At 37.1% G+C, this 19,378-nt stretch overlaps 1 protein-coding gene across 1 annotated transcript in view; it reads left to right on the plus strand.

Moving 5' to 3' along the window:
• The window catches only part of LOC126975884 (phospholipid-transporting ATPase VD), a 95,732-nt gene that overhangs the window by 70,902 nt on the left and 5,452 nt on the right, over window positions 1-19,378 (plus strand). The window contains exons 6-14 of the mRNA XM_050823977.1: window positions 624-830; window positions 2,657-2,879; window positions 6,298-6,542; window positions 9,442-9,651; window positions 10,814-10,904; window positions 11,495-11,646; window positions 13,259-13,382; window positions 15,126-15,388; window positions 18,394-18,581. Of these exons, the coding sequence (XP_050679934.1) occupies window positions 624-830; window positions 2,657-2,879; window positions 6,298-6,542; window positions 9,442-9,651; window positions 10,814-10,904; window positions 11,495-11,646; window positions 13,259-13,382; window positions 15,126-15,388; window positions 18,394-18,581 (1,703 nt within the window). The remainder of the gene's footprint in view (window positions 1-623; window positions 831-2,656; window positions 2,880-6,297; window positions 6,543-9,441; window positions 9,652-10,813; window positions 10,905-11,494; window positions 11,647-13,258; window positions 13,383-15,125; window positions 15,389-18,393; window positions 18,582-19,378) is intronic.

Genomic DNA, 19,378 nt, shown 5'->3' on the forward strand with positions numbered 1-19,378 from the left:
TTTGATTTGTGTTGACGTCTGTTTATTAACAACCTCCGACTTCGACCAAACTGCGTGGCGTAAACATGGCTCGGGCAGCTTTATGTGTTGTGATGAATGAGTTTTTGTTTCGAAATCGACTCATTGTGTTCCAATAATTAGCCAATAGACGGTACGCTCTACACTCTTAAACTTTAATATAATAATTTATTTGTTTCAAAAAGTACCTATTCTAATTAAGAAGAAACAAATGCAATAATGGTCGCTCAGAGGGTAATGGAGAGGGCTATGCTCGGAGTTTACCTTCGAGATCGAATCAGAAATGAGGATGCCCTCATAGGTATATCGGTAGGAGAATTTCTGTATTTATTCGAGCAATCTAAACATTATTTAAATCATGTCGCTCGTTTCTTCTGTCTCAGAGCGCCATTTGTTTCCGAAGCGGTAGTAGTATCTGGTATATTAGAAATGACATCAAAAAGAATTCTAAAGGATTCGATTTTGAGAAAATAAATGCCTTTTAATCATGCTTGTCAATGCAATACAAATCACATGGTTAGACGCTCTTGTCATATGGATCAGAAAACACTTTTGTTGTACTTATTGATTGATATCTGACTTTGATTTGATCTGGTTTGATGTAGTTGGCACGGTTCGAAGCCGAGAGTCCCGACGAGTTGGCACTGGCCGAAGCGGCTCTGGCGTACGGGTACGAGCTGCGGTCCCGAGCTCCCGACGAGCTCGAGGTGGGCGTGCGCGGTGAACTCACCAGGTTGAAGCTGCTTCGGGTGCAGCAGTTCGACTCCAACAGGAAGTGCATGTCCGTGGCGCTGCGAACGAGCAGCGGCCAGGTAACACTGTCCTCTCTGTCACTAAATATGTCACAATCACCGTAGGTAGGTCACCGAAAATCAGTGTTGTGCTCATTATGTATGGACACAACTATAATAGAGTGGACTCCAGTTTTAGACCATTAAGTATTGCTTTTTTTTTTCTTGTTCTTTTGTATTGAGTAAGTTAAGTATTAAGATTAAGCATATATTTTGTTTTCATTAACTTTTTTGTGTGAATGTGTCAGTTTTTCATTTCATAAGTTTAATTTAATTTTGTAACCAAAATTTATAAACGATGCAGCACTCGAGCCACAACCTGAGAGTTGAACAAGACATGCAAAGATTTACGAACCATGCGTCACTCGAACGGTTGGCTCACTTGGAACAGCGCTCGGGCGTAACCCGAGACGTGGGTTCCAGTCCCGCATCGTTCATAAATTTTGGTAACTAATTTAATTTAATTAGTCCCAGAAGTGAGGAATATCGTTTTAAAAAATAACAAATTGATTAGCCTTGCTCACTGTTCACCGGGTAGCCCGCACTAACTCTCTACATAACACTGTACTGGGATCCAGAGTAGTGTGGTGTATCTCAAAAGGTCAAAACTCAAACACGCACTGCCGGTCATTTCATCCGTTGCCTGCCGCAGTTCCACTCGTCACTTTGAGATATGTTTTTGCGGGGGGTATGAGCTTGGCGTCCATGACGCGATCAAAATTAACCAATCACAACGCTTCCCGCCGAAATCCCCCGCTATCAGTAGCGAATTTCATAAAATTGCGTTCAGACTCATTATGATGAAATTTGGTACAGCGATAGACTAGAGCTTTGGAAAGGACTATAGGCATACGTATACATTTTATCCCGGAAAAATCCATGTTTCGCGCGGAATTTGAAAAACTGAAATTCACGTCGAACACTATACCAATAGTAAGTTTAGTTTACCATAGCAATCTTCCTAGAAATAAGATTTATATGATATATTGGGAACGGGAGCGAAAACGGGGACCGCAACTGAAATAGGACATGAGATAATCTTTAATTCCAAACTTCCTTATTATTTTTAAAAACCCTTAATCTACGCGGACGAGGTCGCGGGCGTCAGCTAGTATATTATAGTATGAATAAGTTCTATAATCATTGTGGTGTGTTGTAAATGCCCAGAAGCAACAACACTCATGATTTGGTGGTATACTCATCGGTTATTACCTATGTAATGTTATAGAGAGTTCTGTTTAGAACAACTGTTCGATTTTTACGCCACAAAACTGAAGTATTGGCCATTTTTGGTGCTTTTTGTATCGTGTAACACGTTATTTTGTTAGGACTAGGTTATTTAACCGCTGCGCAGTTCAAGGGCAAAAAGCAAGTTATTGTTGGTCTTTCTCATTAAATGCCTCTTTGGATGAAACATACGTATCAAAGTTTGACCTAAGAGGATAAATAATATTTGAGTTTCAAAATATATATTGTATTACTCATGTGGGAAAAGTAGTATCTTGGCGCTCGCTGTTACGGTTGATATAGAACCGGTTGCCCATTTTAAAATTACGCGTGATTTTGTCGTAAATGAAATTGCGAAAAGTTAAAATAAATAAAATAACAACTTAAAAAATACACAATCGAAATATCAAAACTGAATTGAGGTTGTCGCGTCTGACAGTTAAATTTAATAAATAAAATTATAATTTAAGTTACAAAAGTTTAAAAACGAACATGGAGTCGGAATATAATACATAAATCGTGGCATTTGTAATACTAAATAGTACGTGCAAATCGTGCGACGTTGTCGATCAAGTTGCACAATATACTATTACTTTCATAAGAAAAGAAATTGCTTCCAGGTAGTGTTGTATGTGAAAGGAGCTGACAGCACGGTATTGAACGCGCTGGCTCCAATGCGCGCGGGATCATCCGAAGCGGCCGCCTACGAGAGGACCCGCTCCTTACTGTCCGAGTACTCGCGCGCGGGTCTACGTACACTGGTCATGGCGAAGAGGACCATGCAGCCAGCCCGCTGGGAGGAATGGCTTGCTTCACATAACAGGGCGTCGGAGATTGGAGAAGGTATTCATTATATTATCTTACAGGCTTAGATAATAATAATAATATTGACACACTTTTACACAAATATTATCTTACCCCAAACTAGGCATAGCTTGTACTCAGGGGCGTGCATTGGTTTTCCAGCAAGGTAGGCATGAAGATCAAACTAGTTGTAGTTGGGCTTAGTACCACAGCGGTAGGTTTTGAGGTCAAAATATTGAAGTTGTTTGTGTTTCGCGTATAATTTCGGGACTATTAATTGGTCAACCTAATATTTTAGTTTTTATCACTCTTGGTACTCTAATCTACTAATATGAAATTATGTAGTTAAAATTTAGGTATTGCACAGCACAACTTTAATTTAATTTATTATTAATCGTATATTTTCTACAAAATAATATTATATTGATACTAGCTGACCCAGCAAACGTTGTATTGCTATATAAAGTAATAAAAAAAATTTTGGGGTATAAAAAGTTCTCAGACCTACCAAATTTATGGTACTACAATTATTGTATTCGATTGCCATCTTGCAACCCTATAGCGGATTTGTGGATGGAACAGAATACTATAAAAATCGGGATACAAAAATAGTTGTAGATTGTAGAAGGGGAAACATTTGAAGTTGTATCTATTTTTAAATGCTGAATTATAATAAAATAAAATTAAAAAAAAAGACCTAAAAATAAAAATAAATTGTGGGGTGGACTACCCTTAACATTTAGGGAGATGAACAATAGATGTTGTTCGATTCTCAAACCTATATAGGGCACACAAAATTTCATGAGAATCGGTCAAGCTGTTTCGGAGGAGTTTAACTACAAATACCTACAAAAACCGACACGACAATTTTATATATTAGATGAAAAATTAAACTCTTCAAAAATTACATATTATAGAATCCGCTTTTTGATTAGCTTTAGAATATGTTAATTAGTTTTCCTATTGTAGCTCCTTATCCATAAGAGGTACGCGTAGTTGTTTTTTAAATGATTTTGTTATAAATATTACCTATGATATAGATATTTTAGTTTTTACCGCCCTCTAGCGGTAAAGACACAAATTGCAATCACTGTGTAGATTTTTCATGCATTTATAATGTTGCATAAATTTAACATCGATTTCACGATCACTAATTACATTGTAATGACGTGATATTGTAATTGTGTACTTTCATATTTCTTAAGTCCAGTAGATGTCACTAATCCATGATCCAATGTGAACTCTATTAATTATTATTGTAAGAATATGTATTTGGAACATTTGTAGCTTCAAAAACAACTTTAATCTCAATCCATACAATTTTCAAACTTATGAACTCAAAATAGAAATTACACACTACAGTCGGTGTGCTTATCATTCAAAACTAATAAATATATTTTCCTACATATTGTAAGTAGGTCTAATATTTAGTAGGTAACAACGATATAAATTCGCTTACCACTGTTTTTGCGGTGTTGGTCGTGTTATTACTTGTAGGTATTGTAAAGGAATAGCGATCGAACAAAATTTTCACCATCACAGATTAACATTAATAAAAGTAATATTAATTTGAAACGGTCTACATATTGAAAGAAACAATTTTTATTTTTGTTTTCTCTATTATAAATGAACAACCTAATAGGTACCTATTTTTGACACACAACACACAGCAACTTCATTTATTACACGCTTTATATTAGCTTCACTTGTATGTTTGTAACCGACTTCTTTGGGCGCGATTTTGACCCACTTTAAACGGCTAGATTTCGTTGAACTTGTAGATTTATCGAGGACCGATGACATTACACTAATTTGATAAAATTATTCAATTTTTCAATTGCAAAATATGATTTTTGTTAATTTATATAATTTTTAAATAAATAAATGACTAATAAGCGCCAACTAGTAATTTATTGTAAACTAAAAAGAAAACGCGCGACATGTCAAGACAGTTCCACAAAATTAAAGTATCTGATTCGTTTAGAAGCGAATAGATGGCGGTGAATTTATATTTCCATTATAAGTTATTAATGCGTGATTTAACTGAGCTAATTATTATAAGAGCTAGTTTGGGGATCTCGAGCTAGCTGAAATTTTATTCGCAAATATTTAAATCCCTTCATTCAATCTAAAAAAATAAACTAAAAAATGAAAAATAAATAATAGTTTAGAAAATAAATTTAAATTGAAAATAGTGTAAAAAAAAATTATATATTTCATTATAAAAAAAGCGTGGGGTGCTTTTTAAGATATTATTAAAATAATAATTCTTCTACATCCCACGCTTTTTTTATAATGAAATATATAATATTTTTTTGCACTATTTTCAATTTAAATTTATTTTCTATTTTTTAGTTGAATTTTACATAAAGCGTGTTCTTTAGTTTTTTTTTAACTATAATTTTTATTTCATTGTACAAACAGTAAACACACAATCAAAACATTGAGCAATTAAAGTAAAAAACAAAATGGTGTTGCACTTTGCAGCAGAGCTAAACAGGTTATAATCCACTGCGCATGGTAGCGAGTGAGATAGATAGATATGGGATCGTTGGTTATTATTTACCTCGGGAGTCGCGAAATAATTCATAAAAATTTAGGCGATGGGCCAATAATAGGCCAGTAGGCATGCTTACGTTACGCTGGTAAATTAAGAAGTCATGTTGTAGGAACATTTCTATGTAAGTGAGCCGCTTCTAATAGGCTTTTGTAAAACTGCCTACCTTAGGTTTAGCGTAAGGTAAAACCTTGGTAAAACTTACAGGTGGGTGTTTGTTGTTTAATTAACTATAACGTTAGTGTTATATAATTTTAATGTAGGTTTTTATTGAGGTAGGCTATGCCTATTTGCCTATATTGAATGCACGCCCCTACCTGTACTATGGGTACAAGACAACGATATATTTAACACGATATACTTACTTAAACATACATAAATACATATAAACATCCATGATTCGGAAACAAACATCCATATTCATCATATAAATGATTGCACCTACCGGGATTCAATTCCGGAACCTCTAGCTTAGTAGTCAGGGTCACTAAACATTCCGCTACATCGGTCGTCATAATTTATACGTCTAGATAGAGTCTCTTGCTGTTAGACAACCGATAAAACAGCCCAGTTTTTATTACTTTTGTGTGCGTGACAAACTACGTCTTACACTTGCGATTTGTATGTCGCTTTGTGTTAGTGTGCGTACACTGCCCAAAATAGCTAGCTCTATATTCACAGCTGTCATAGTCTATCTAGACCAGAGTTTCCCTACGTAGAGCGTGGGGCATAAAAATCTTAGAAATGTTAAGGTGGGGCCTAAAAAAGGTTGGGAAACATTGATCTAGACGTATTTATGATGTAAGGTATTTATGTGTATTTTTTTTTAATTTTTCTACTAAATTACACGACCATATCATCAAAAGTTAAGCTCTTAATAATAGAATGGTTTGCGGGCAGGTCGCGAGAAACGTATCCGTGAATCGTTAGCTCGGCTGGAGAGCGCTCTGACGCTGGTGGGGGCCACGGGGGTCGAGGACCGGCTGCAGGAGGCCGTGCCGCACACCGTGCGAGCCTTGCTGGATGCCGGCGTCGTGGTGTGGGTGCTGACGGGAGACAAGCCCGAGACTGCCATCAACATCGCGTACTCCGCCGCGCTCTTCTCACAGAGCGACAGGCTGCTGCACCTCATGTCCAGAGACAAGGTTTGTCAACTTGAAATTAGCTCACAGAATACCTTTATTTAGTTACGGTGTGCGTGGATGATGCAGCTACTGTACTCAATAACTTTTATATTAATTTACATTTACTTTTTTGACTTACTCTTGTAAGGCATTGGCTATTTGGCGATTGAGTATGTTTGATGATGCCATCATTTTACATATTATATTGTAATTGAAATGATTTGTAAATCAATGGAAATGTAAATCTTGATATAAAAGAGTGGCAATGAGTTTCTTACTACTTCCTCTCATTAGCTCAACCCTTTACGAAGTATCATTTCCGTGACCTATGAATAAAGTGATTTTGATTTGATTTGATATAAACACCAAGGGCGTGCATATCATATAGGCAATTAGGCAGTGCCTACCTCGTTATAAACCTTCATCATCAGCCGGGAGATGTCCACTGCTGGACAAAGGCCTCCCCCAAAGGTTTCCACGACGATCGGTCGTGCGCTGCCCTCATCCAACGAGTTCCGGCGATCTTGACCAGATCGTCGGTCCATCTTGTGGGGGGCCTACCAACACTGCGTATTCCGGTACGTGGACGCCATTCGAGGACTTTATAACGTTATAAACCTAAATAAATTTAATTCAAATATTCGAACTCAAATATTTTTATTCAAAATAGGATTCTAAATCACTTATTGAACGTCAAAAACTACCACCCATTCAAAATAGACTGCCTCGGACTTGAGAAGAACCGGCGCAAGAAACTCAGCGGGCTTTTTTTTATATAAAAATATAGATTACAATGTGATATCGTACGATAAACATTTATATTTAAAGAGCCTGAGGGTTTCGCTTCATTCCCAGTCTGTGGTATCATTAAGTAAATCATTTATGTTATAATAACCTTTCCCACACAAACGTTTCTTAACAATTCTTTTAAATTTCGTAACGCATTTGTTTTGTACTGTTTCTGGGATCATATTTTAGAAGCATATACATCGCCCAATAAGCGACTTAACCGTGTACTAGGCATAACAAGTTTATGTTTGTTTGTTATAATAATAAGAAACCAAAAAAATAGCACTAGTGTTAAAGTTAATTTATTACCTACGGTAGGCAGTCTAAAGATTGCATATATGAAGCAAGCAGCGTTTCATACAACTTATGTCATACTGTTCTACAGTGCCTACCTTGCTACACAACCAGTGCACGCCCCTGGTCAACAGTGACTGCGCCATATTTCATTTGCCAACTTGTAACTGTCAGAGTCAACGTTAGTTGTCAAATTCCCGTTTCTACTCCCCTCTTCCGCATCCCTCTTTCCTCACGTTTCCGTTCCAGACGTTCTATATATATAGACAAATCACGTCTATTATCACATATTCTTGCTGCATTGCCTAGATTAAGGATTATAACTACATACCGCACTACCTAAGAACTTAGCATCTTGGAATCTTGGCACTCAATGGCATCTTTCAAATTTTGTTACACATGCTTCGTGTAATTTTACTTTGAAATTAATAAAATACAAAACGCTTACTGATGATAATATGTGATCCCAGTGTCTTTCTTATATCTTGTAGTTTTATCTTTACAAAGTTTTACTACGCAACCCGGCATTTTAGTTACAATTATTAGCAACTTTTAATAGAACATGTGGCACGTCAACTTCACATATTGTTCGAGTCTGGCTCGAGTACGCCCACTTAGGCGTAGTATTACTCGCCGTACTTTGCGACTACGCCTGCGGTCTAGTTGAAGCGCAGCGGAGACCAATCCTTAATATAAGCTGCAATGTAAAATATTAATTCAGTTCAGGTTATATTTGGACAGTGACAGTAGACACACGACTAAGGAGAAAAATGTGATTACATTGTCATTAAGCACATTTTTACCGTTCCGCTATCATACTCCGAATGATATGTCCCATGTGTATAAAACGTCATAGTTTGTCAAAGACAAATAAACTTTATTGAGTTAGCCTTAAACTAAGCGCTTTTGCGCGACATTATAAATATTTCTAACCAATTTGTCATTTTTAAAGTTAACTAAAAACTAAAACTTCTGGGATTAATTAAATCCAAAATTTATGAACGATGTGGGATTTGAACCTGCGACCTCTCGGGTTCCGTCCGAGCGCTCTTCCAACTGCGCCAACCGTTCGAGTTACTTACCATAAATATTATGTTCATAAATCTACCATATTATGTTCGGAAAAAGTAGAGCTCGTTAGAAGAACATACTAGAAACTCAACGGCCAGTCTTTTCAATCAATAGAATATTTTACAATGGCTGTAATATACAAAACAAATTAGTTTGTAAGGTCCTGCATCCAGTATATGAATCGTGTTTAAATAATATCAAATATTTCGTTAAAGTAATAAAGAGTAAACTGTATAAATATAAATTATTATCGTATCTAAAGATCCACCATCACAGGCTACACAATATTATATATATATATAATTCTTACAATTATATACAGAAGTCCAAAAACCGTGTTCTTGCACATATGAACACATATAACAATACAAAAAAAAAACCTTTCTTAATACTAAAAAAAATTGAAGTAGGTAAAGTGAAATATCAAATCAAAATATAAAGTACAATACGGCGAAATTAGAAATAACTGCTATGTAAATTAGAAAAAGTGCTTTTAAAAAAATATGTAATAATTAAAAATTACATGTTTTTATATCTTGTATTAATTTCTTAATCAGTTGATGGTAATTGATACGCCCGTACAATGCAGTGCCGCTCCGGATTCTTGAAAGACCCAATAATTCTGAGCGGCACTACAATTGCGCTCGTCACCTTGTTCCATTAGATCATTCTCATTTGCATAGTAATTTCACTAGCTATGGCGCCCTTGAGACCGAAACACAGTAATGCTTACACAATATTTTATGTGAATGAATTTATGTTTTAGGAGCACGCGGAGTCCACGATCAAGAGTTACCTGGAGGGAGGCGTGATGGATGGGGGCGCGGGCCGAGCGCTCGTGGTGGACGGCCGCACACTCACCTACATCCTAGCACGAGGGTCCAGTCTCGTGGCGCCCTTCCTGTCGCTGGCCCGCAGGTGCTCCTCGGTGCTGTGCTGCCGAGCGACGCCGCTGCAGAAGGCATACATCGTCAAGGTACAAATACAATGATGACTTTGTACGTACGGTCTACATGTAGCGAACGACACACGACACGGAAAGAACGCTATGCAATGGAGGAGAAAGAGTATGTGTAGCGAGTGAATGAGAAGGGAGACCTTTATCTACCTTTCGTTCGTCGTTGTTATTAGTGGACAAGGCCATTGAGGTGATAGGTAGACAGTCTCGTGAAGAGTGATAGAAACGAATCCTTGCATCAAGTTTTGATATCGCGCAGGTATAGGATATTCTTCAGTGCTCATGAAATATATAAAATTCTCGTGTCACAATGTTCGTTCCCGTACTCCTCCGAAACGGCTTGACCGATTCTCATGAAATTTTAGTACACACAGTAGAACAAATTCTCGTAGTCTGGACATACGCGATACTTTACATACGCGAAGCTCTCCGTGATTCGTCACTTTTATGTAAGAAAACACAAACGGGGCGCACAGTGTGGACGGGTTGCAATGACACGCAAGCGAACGAGAACTGACACGTAAAAGAACGAACTAAAACTTAGCGCCATCTTTTATCATTAATCTGAAATATGAACAAATTCAAGTTGCATCGCTCGTGTCTATCAGCAACGTAAAGATGGCATGTCTAGTGTGCCTGCATAAAATATAATCTAAAAGAACTTTACTCAAAAACGCAAAACTATTATTTGTACACAAATTCTGAAACTGTTTGTTCGAGTGGGTAAATAGTATAATACGCACCTAGGGAGAAAAGTAGGTTATTCTCAACCGCGGAATATTGATTATAGTGACAATCGTGAGTGGCAATGTCCTACTAATCACTCACGTATACGACTTTTTTTCCCATCTGGATGGAAAGCTCGCTTAAAGTCCCTGGTACGAAGGACAAAAGTGGCCAATTCTCTCCCGGCAAGACGACTTTTGTTTCATCAAGGTGAGAAAAAAATACATTTATTACTTAAAAATTTTATTCTTTTATGTTACAGCTTTTGGGAGTATATTTTAAATTTTAATTTGTTTACTTTTATATAATTGTAATTCTATTATTTTTAAGGAGCATTAATTTTTACTTTCGGTTGTAGTGTTAAACATGTTACTAACTGTTCAAGATGTCTTTCTGTGTCTTTAATAAGCCTACTTGATTAAAACATGACTTTGATAATTATGTCTGATTACAGGCAGTGAAGGAAGAGTTGAAGGTGACGACATTGGCTATCGGGGACGGAGCCAACGACGTCTCCATGATACAGAGCGCCGACGTGGGTATTGGTGAGCATCCCCACATTCATATCACCACATCTCAATAATCCTCTTGTATTCCACGGGACCACCAAGCGGCGGCGGAGGGGTCTCAATGTTTGTGATGTCACATTAAAAAAAAAGAGTAATTTCGGATCACTGCTATTTTAATTTCATAAATTGCACAATATGTGACATCACAATAGGTGGGGGGAGGGTCTCACAAATGTGACCAGCTGTGACAAGATTCGTTTGACGTAATTTATGGATGGCCCCTAATACCAAATCAAATCAATTCAATTTATTCATGTAGATCAAGGAAATTACACAAATGTCAGTTTTTCTTTTCTTTTTACATTGTTTAGTTACATAGTTTACAGTTCACATCTATTTTGAGCAATGCACGCACACTAACACAAAGTGTCACAGAAATCTCGAGTGTAAGACGTAGCTTGTCCCACTCACTAAAGTATAACCATGGCCTGTTTTTATCGATGGTCTAGCAGCAAGAGATTATCTAGACGTATAAATTATCTATGCTAGGTACATTACCTTGATTATAGTCTAAAACTTCCCGCATTTATATACAAGTAGGTTGAGTTTATTGTCAATGTGCGCAGGTCTGTCGGGACAGGAGGGACGGCAGGCGGTGATGGCGTCAGACTTCGCGCTGTCGCGGTTCAAGTTTTTGGAGCGGCTCCTGTTGGTGCACGGACACTGGAGCTACGACCGGCTCGCAAGAATGATACTATACTTCTTTCTTAAGAACGCCGTGAGTTTGAGTTATTTATTTATTACACTTTTTTGACACCACTTGACTATATAACTTAAATACTAACATGTATATTAAAATCATATAGTGATCTCTTCCAGGCAACCAATTGTTATACATAAAAGGCATGTATTTCAGGCATAATGAGATCCATAGTTACAAAAAATTTAGACACTGTAAAGGGGTGCCAAGTTAAAAGTAAAACTAAATTAACAAAAACTATATATAGAAAATATATTTGTGCAGTCATATTTTGTTGTCCATGTGAACAGAGATCTCTAACGCTTAATTACTGGATTTAAAATAAAATAAAAGAGAAAACAATACATTAAAAGTATAAGAGAATGTCAAAAATATACATACAAATACATATACTTACTATTATATTATATACTATAGTAAAATTAGAAATTAAAGATATAAAAGAGTAAATGAATACATAAATAAAAAAATAGAAACAATAATTTACATTTGAAATTATGTTGATGGATACAATTCATACAGATACAGTCATATATGACAATGTTTTACGTACATTTTTAAAGGTGGCTTATGATTGTGGCAGTTGGTGTCGATTGAGTGAATTCAAATTCAAATATTTTTTTCAAAATAGGATTTAAAATCACTTATTGAACGTCAAAAACTACCACCCATTCAAAAGAGACTGCCTCAGACATGAGAAGAATGGGCGCAATAAACTCAGCGGGCTTTTTTTAAATATAAAATATGGATTACAATGTGATATCGTGCAATAAATTCCCAGTCCGTGGTGTCATTAAGAAAATCGTTTATGCTATAGTAACCTCTCCCACGCAAACGTTTTTTAACAATTCTTTTAAATTTCGTAACACATTTGTTTTGTACATTTTCTGGGATCATATTGTAGAAGCATATACATCGCCCAACAATAGACTTACTAACTCGACCCAACCGAGTAGTAGGCATAACAAGTTTATGTTTGTTCCTCGTGTTAACATTATGAATGTCCCAGTTTCTAGAAAATTCCTCAATGTGTTTATGAACATACAGGACATTATCAAAAATGTATTGAGAAGTTTATTTCTACTAGTTAAATGTTTATTTCTTTAAAATTTTCTCTTAATGATTCTTTAGGTCTTTATTAACCTAGGTCAGATTATAAATCGCGCGAATAGCCCTCTTCTGCAGCACAAAGATGGTATTAATTAATATCGGCCGCACTGCCCCATAACAATATACTACTGTAGTAAGTATAATAATAATAATAATCCGCACTGTAGTGCAGAACTTGATTGATGAATTATTAAGGGACGAGACGAGCAGGACGTTGAGTGATGTAATGATAATTGATACGCCCTGCCCATTACAATGCAGTGCCGCTCATGTTTCTTGAAAAACCCAAAAATTCTGAGCGGCACTTGCGCTCGTCACGTTGAGACATAAGATATTAAGTGTCATTTGCCCAGTAAATTTACTAGCTACCCTTCAAACCGAAACACAATAATGCTTACACATTAACGGCAGAAATAAGCACCGTCGTGGTACCCATAATCTAGCCGGCATCCTGTGCAAAGGAGCTCCCATTGGTAAATAATATTGAATTCGATAATCTTGAACATAAGTTCGTATGCAGACGTTCGTCTTCATGGTGTTCTGGTACCAGCTGTACTGCGGGTTCTCGTCCTCCGTGATGATAGACCAGCTGCACCTGATGGCTTACAACCTGTGTTTCACCGCCATACCTCCCATCGTAATGGGTAAGTTTGACTAGCTCTAAGGATTTGGATGACTTTCTCCAAAAAAAAAAAAATATCCAAAATATTGAAATAAAAAATCTAAAATAAGTAGCTTGAAGGCTCGCACACGGAGGGTTTCGTAGCAATCTACATTCTAAGCGTACGTTGTTGAAACTTTTATAAAAGAAACATTTTTTAATTTGGCCGCCATTTTGAAAGTAGCCATCTTGGTTTTTAGCACTTATTGTTATTATGGCAAGAATCATTAATACACACACTTACATCCGTCAAACTGAAACATAACCGTATAAGTGCACTAGTATTTAGCGGTAGGTCCGCATAGTGCATACTGCACGTTCAAAAAGTTCTGCTGATACTAAAGTAAAGTGGGTTATTTGTCTAGCTAGATAATATAAAAGTGTACACGGATCTCGTTTCCATATAGTCGCATCATGTTCATACACATTCAATATGGCAGCAAGTTAGTTCTTCAGTCATCAACCTATTTGTTTGACCACTATATTAGATGTACTTTAATAGAGGTGTAAGGTGCAACAAATGGCTAAAGTACAAAATCATAAAAAGGAAAGATTTGAAGAAACATTTTGGATTCGCAATTACATTTTAATACATTTTCAACTTGGTCCTACATTGACATACTATAAACAACTTGACTCCCAATCGCCTATTAAAAGGTCATCAAAAATGTCCGAGCGGCGTTGCATATACATTAACTTATACAGATAACATCATAACATTCATTCAAATTAACACCTTATTTCGTGTCAGTAATGTTCAAAGTCTATTATATACGCTCATAAGAAGCTCATTGATTATGGTGCGAAATGTACGAAAGAGACGAACTTCTCACTCGCACATTTTGTCGGAGATGTATTTTGTTTTGGAAAATTGAAATGTAATTATTTATCAAAATGATTAAAAACATCACGTTATTTACATTATCTCTTTCAATTTAAAGGGGCACTTACCCAAAATACGACACTCCACTCCGTTTTTTGTTTTTTAGTTAGTTTGGATATGCTGTTATTTGCACAATTTTTCACTGATCACAGTGTCATTGCGTGGCGTTGTATTCAAAGCGCGGTCAAAGCATAAACTGAACGAAAATTCGGCTTAAAAGGCGTAGGCAGAGGTTTACTTCAATTTTCGGGCGTGATTGTGATTCTAGTTGTTTATTATACGTCAATGGGTTGCTACAATAAATTTCACTTTGAATAATAGTCGATTTTATTTTTATTTAATTAAGCATGAGACTGAAAAAGTACTCCAAATGTACATTAATACCTACTCGAGCCAAAATTATTATAGTACCTTTCGCTTATTCTTAGATAATGCCATTTTGTTTGTATGTAATGATTCGAGAGTACAATCGCGCTCGGAGCACGTGTTTACACTATTCCCACCCGTAGCGTCTGAGTAGTCGTATGAGTATACTGAGACACAAATAAAATTTGAAAACAAAATTTTATTTATTTATTCGGGACTCGAACCCACCACCTCTCGCGGTCCGTGCGAATGCTCTTCCAACCGAGCTAACCGTTCGAGTGACGTATCGTCATAAAATATTCTCTGCTTTGTTCAACTGTAAAGCCACAACCTGAGAGTCTGACGGAATTTTATTTGTGTTTTAATCCTAGAAGTGAGGGTTATCATTTTCAAAAAACATAACAATTGTACTGTGGCAGTCAAAGTGCCGCAATACCCATAGTTGCTTTAAGACTGACCGTGGATGAGTTGAACCAGGTGCGTACGACCGAGCGGCGCCGGCGTCGCTGCTCCTGTCGCGGCCGGGGCTGTACCGCGCGTGCCGCCTGGGCCGCACGTACCGCTCGCTGTCCTTCTGGCTGGTGCTGGCCGAGAGCCTGTACATTAGCGTCGTGGTGTTCTTCACCGCGCTGGCCGCCTACTGGGACACGGCCGTCGACATCTGGGCGTTCGGCACCTGCAACATGACCTGCTGCCTCGTCATCATGCTGCTCTACGTCGCCATTGAGACGAGGAGTTGGGTGAGTGTCGTGCAGAGCCACTTTGGTTGAAGAAATAATTAACTCGGAACTCTCAACTATTTACGAGTTTTCGTTAGTTGTAGCAACAAAAAATTTTTTGAGTTTCAGTTCTAAGTATGGGGAATCCCCAAAAAATATTGTTTTTTTTTCTATTTTTGTGTTAATATGTTAATAATGTTAATGCGGTTCACAGAATACATCTACTTACCATGTTACGACAGTATAGTTCTTATAGTTGGAAAAAAGTGGCTGTGACATACACGGACAGACAGACAGACAGGCATATATAATCTTTAATCTTAAAAAGGCCCGGTTTATTGTTGTCGTGATTTTATATAAACTTTACAAGTTGGACGGAAAGGAAGAGAATTCGCTTGACTCGTTAAAACTGCAAATACAAATTTGATAGTTGATGTTTTTTCATATTTAATTTGTTTGTGAGAGTTGCTTGTTGCCTCAATACGAAGATTAAATGCTCTGTGTGCGAAGCGCCTTCGCGGTGGACGAGATGGCCCCTTTTTATGGCATTATCTACCCATAACATTACAATTAGATCTTACCTTGAAGCCTTCAAAATTTAATGGTTCAAGTGCATTCATATAGTTCAAATATAACATTAATTTCAAATAGACAGAGACCGTCCAATGGTCCGTGGGGCCCTAGCGCTATAAAGCTTTTAAGGAAATAGCAAAAAGGTTAGTCGACATCACAGGAGACCGAAGAACTGGCAGCTACCTCGGACAAAGAATTAGTCTAGCTATACACAGCTCCTTTTAAAGACTTTTCAAGACTCCTTATAATAATATATTTTAGCTATTATATTATATTTTTTGAGGTTTTTAGTTTTATACATTTCAAATTCATATATACATACATACCTATATAAATATCTAACTTACAAATCCTATGAACGTTTGCGGACCCTTTAGTTCGTAAATTTATTGATTGTACTTTCCAATTTCATGCAGCTATTTTATTTTAATCTCGTAAGTTATAAGGGTTATTTTTGTGTGGCACATTGCACGGAAGAGTATTTTCATTCGAATATTGCTTCGGTTTGTGCATTCGAATCGGAATTTGCACTACTTGCACAAAGAAAAATAGTTATTAGACTATTGTGTATAAGTAATTTATTGTTTCATTTTGTAAAAAAATTATATTTTTCAAGAAAAAGTTTGCTTCATCTCTTAAAGGGATTTATTTTTTCAAAATTGATCCCTTTCGAATTCTTTTTGATGTCAATTAAAGCATTGGTACCGCTTCAGAAATGAATGGTGCTCTCAGAGAGAAAAAAAAAGTTGTTGATGTCTGTGTTACCTACTTATGTTTAACATATAACAGATAAAAACGGCGTTAGAGTAATGGAGTTAACTTTAAAAAAATCACAAAAACTAAAAATAATCCCGAGTGCGACAATGAAACGTCAAAGCTTAAAATCTGTCCGTGTTGGTATTTAGTACTAGAATTGAGAATAATACCAAAACGTGAATGCCGTTGGCAATTTAACTCGATGCGTCGTATATGACTTTTGTAGTTCGTAGCTTGTGATCTAGGTCAGATCTAGGTCTTGATACATTGTACCAGTGGGAGGCTCCCTTGCACAGGATGCCGGCTAGATTATGGGTATCACAACGGTGCCTATTTCTGCCGTGAAGCAGTAATCTGTAAGCATTATTGTGTTTCGGTAAGAAGGACGCCGTAGCTAGTAAAATAACTGGGCAAATGAGACTTAACATCATATGTCTCAAGGTGACGACCGCAAATGTAGTGCCGCTCAGAATGTTTGGGTTTTTCAAGAATTCTGAGCGGGACTGCGTTGTAATGGGCAGGGCGTATCAATTACCGTCTCGTCCCTTATTTTCATAAAAAAACACTTTGGGGCTAAAGTGTACACTACTTTTTCCTTAGAGTATTGTAACTCCTTGATATGACATTCGCACCAAACCGGAAATACTACGTTACACTTTGCCGATCATTAGTGAAACACTGTCATTTTGTTTGTTGTAATGCTTCTCAGGTGCTGAAATTATTTCACCAGTGACGGGATATGTCTCCTCAGGCCTCAAGGCTTCTTTACCCGAATGAGCGTTATATTGCCGAGCATAAACTGACAGTCTCATATAATATCAATTAAATGAAATGCTCAGCTCACTTCGAGTGTGTTGGGGTACACTATGAAAAATTGTAATGAAGACCCATATAACCCAGTAGTTAGTGGCCCTGCCCATTGAGCTACAGACCCGTTCGAATCCCGGTGGGTGCATACATTTATGTTTAGAATATGGATGTTTGTTTCCAAGTTATGGATGTTTATAACATGTATGTTTAGGTAAATATGTTGTATTAAATATATCGTTGTCTTGTACCCATAGGACAGGTTATGCCTAGTTTGGGGCAAGATAATTGTGTAATAGTATCAATATTACATAATATTTAATTCTTATATAATAACTAGCCGTTCTCGCCCGATTCGCTGGGCGAATTTTAAAAGGAAATAAATTAATGACGGAACGTTCGAATTCGAAAAATAAGCCATAAACCAACTAGAATAAATTTCGCATCGAATGGTGGTAAGCGTGATTGAGCCTCAAATAAAGACCATTTTCATTATGTATATATAGACTAATACTAGCTGACCCGGCAAACGTTGTTTTGCCATATAATTTTTTTTTACAGTTAGACCTTTTCTTGGACATTGAAACATTATTTTTTTTCTAAAATAAAAGAACTTTTCTAAAATAAACGTAGCCTAAGTTACTTCTTATTACATCAGCTACCTGCCAATAAAAGTCCCGTCAATATCGGTCAAGCCATTTCAGAGATTAGACGGAGCAAACACACAGACAGACAAAAATTGTAAAAAATGTTATTTTGGTGTATGTACCGTATATATAGTCATATACGTGTTGTAAAAACCGGATCTTTATATATTACCAACAGACACTCCAATTTTATTTATATGTATAGAAGATTAGTAGTAATGCGAGGTCGGGTGGTGGTTGCAGACGGTGATACAGGTGGTGGCGCTAGCAGGGTCGCTGGGCGCCTTCTACGTGATGACCCTGGTCTTCCAGAGCATGTGTGTGTCGTGCTTTGGGCTGCCGTCCACCTACAAGGTGATGGAGCACGCGCTCGCAGACCCCACCTACTGGCTCGTGTTGGCTCTCTCCACAGTAGCAGCCCTGGCTCCCAGGTAACATCGTAATGGACCATCGATATATAATTACCTGCATGTTAACATTTTTTTTAATGATAATAAGGGACGAGACGAGCAGGACGTTCAGCTGATGGTAACTGATACGCTGTACCCATTACAATGCAGTGCCGCACAGGATTCTTGAAAAATCCCAAAAATTCTGAGCGGCGCTGCAACTGCGCTTGTCACCTTGAGACATAATATTTTAATTCTCATTTGCCCAGTAGCTTCACTTGCTACGGCGCCCTTTAGACCGAAACACAGTAATGCTTACACATTACTGCTTCACGGCAGAAATAGGCGCCGTTGTGGTACTCATAATCTAGCCGGCATCCTGTGCAAAGGAGCCTCCCACTGGTAAGATGGACCCCTTTGTCCATTAAGATCCAGTGATAAAAATCCATTGATGGATCATTTACCACTTTTATGTCCACTTTGATCCATTAATCAAGACTGTTGTACATAGTGGATTTTTAAGCACAAATGAGTGTCAAAAAGTCCATTGCACATGTAAGGGTGGTGACATACAAACTCCAATAAACTATATGACTACAATCTATCAGAACTTTGCACCATTAGAAGTTAGAGTCTGGTATCTTAAAAAAATATCAATTCTTTGTGGGAAAACCTAGCAAATTGCATTTTTCCAATTCTAGTGTAATTGATCTAATTGATGATAGTAGTAGAAATACAAATTATAATAAATGATTTTAAGCGGTGGTGTCAAATATCACAAGAATACGGCCTGCAAGAACCATTCAGTTTTATTTGTCCAGGAGGAATCGGTGCATGAG

The sequence above is a fragment of the Leptidea sinapis genome, chromosome 38, assembly GCF_905404315.1.
Source record: "Leptidea sinapis chromosome 38, ilLepSina1.1, whole genome shotgun sequence".
Taxonomy (NCBI): domain Eukaryota; kingdom Metazoa; phylum Arthropoda; class Insecta; order Lepidoptera; family Pieridae; genus Leptidea; species Leptidea sinapis.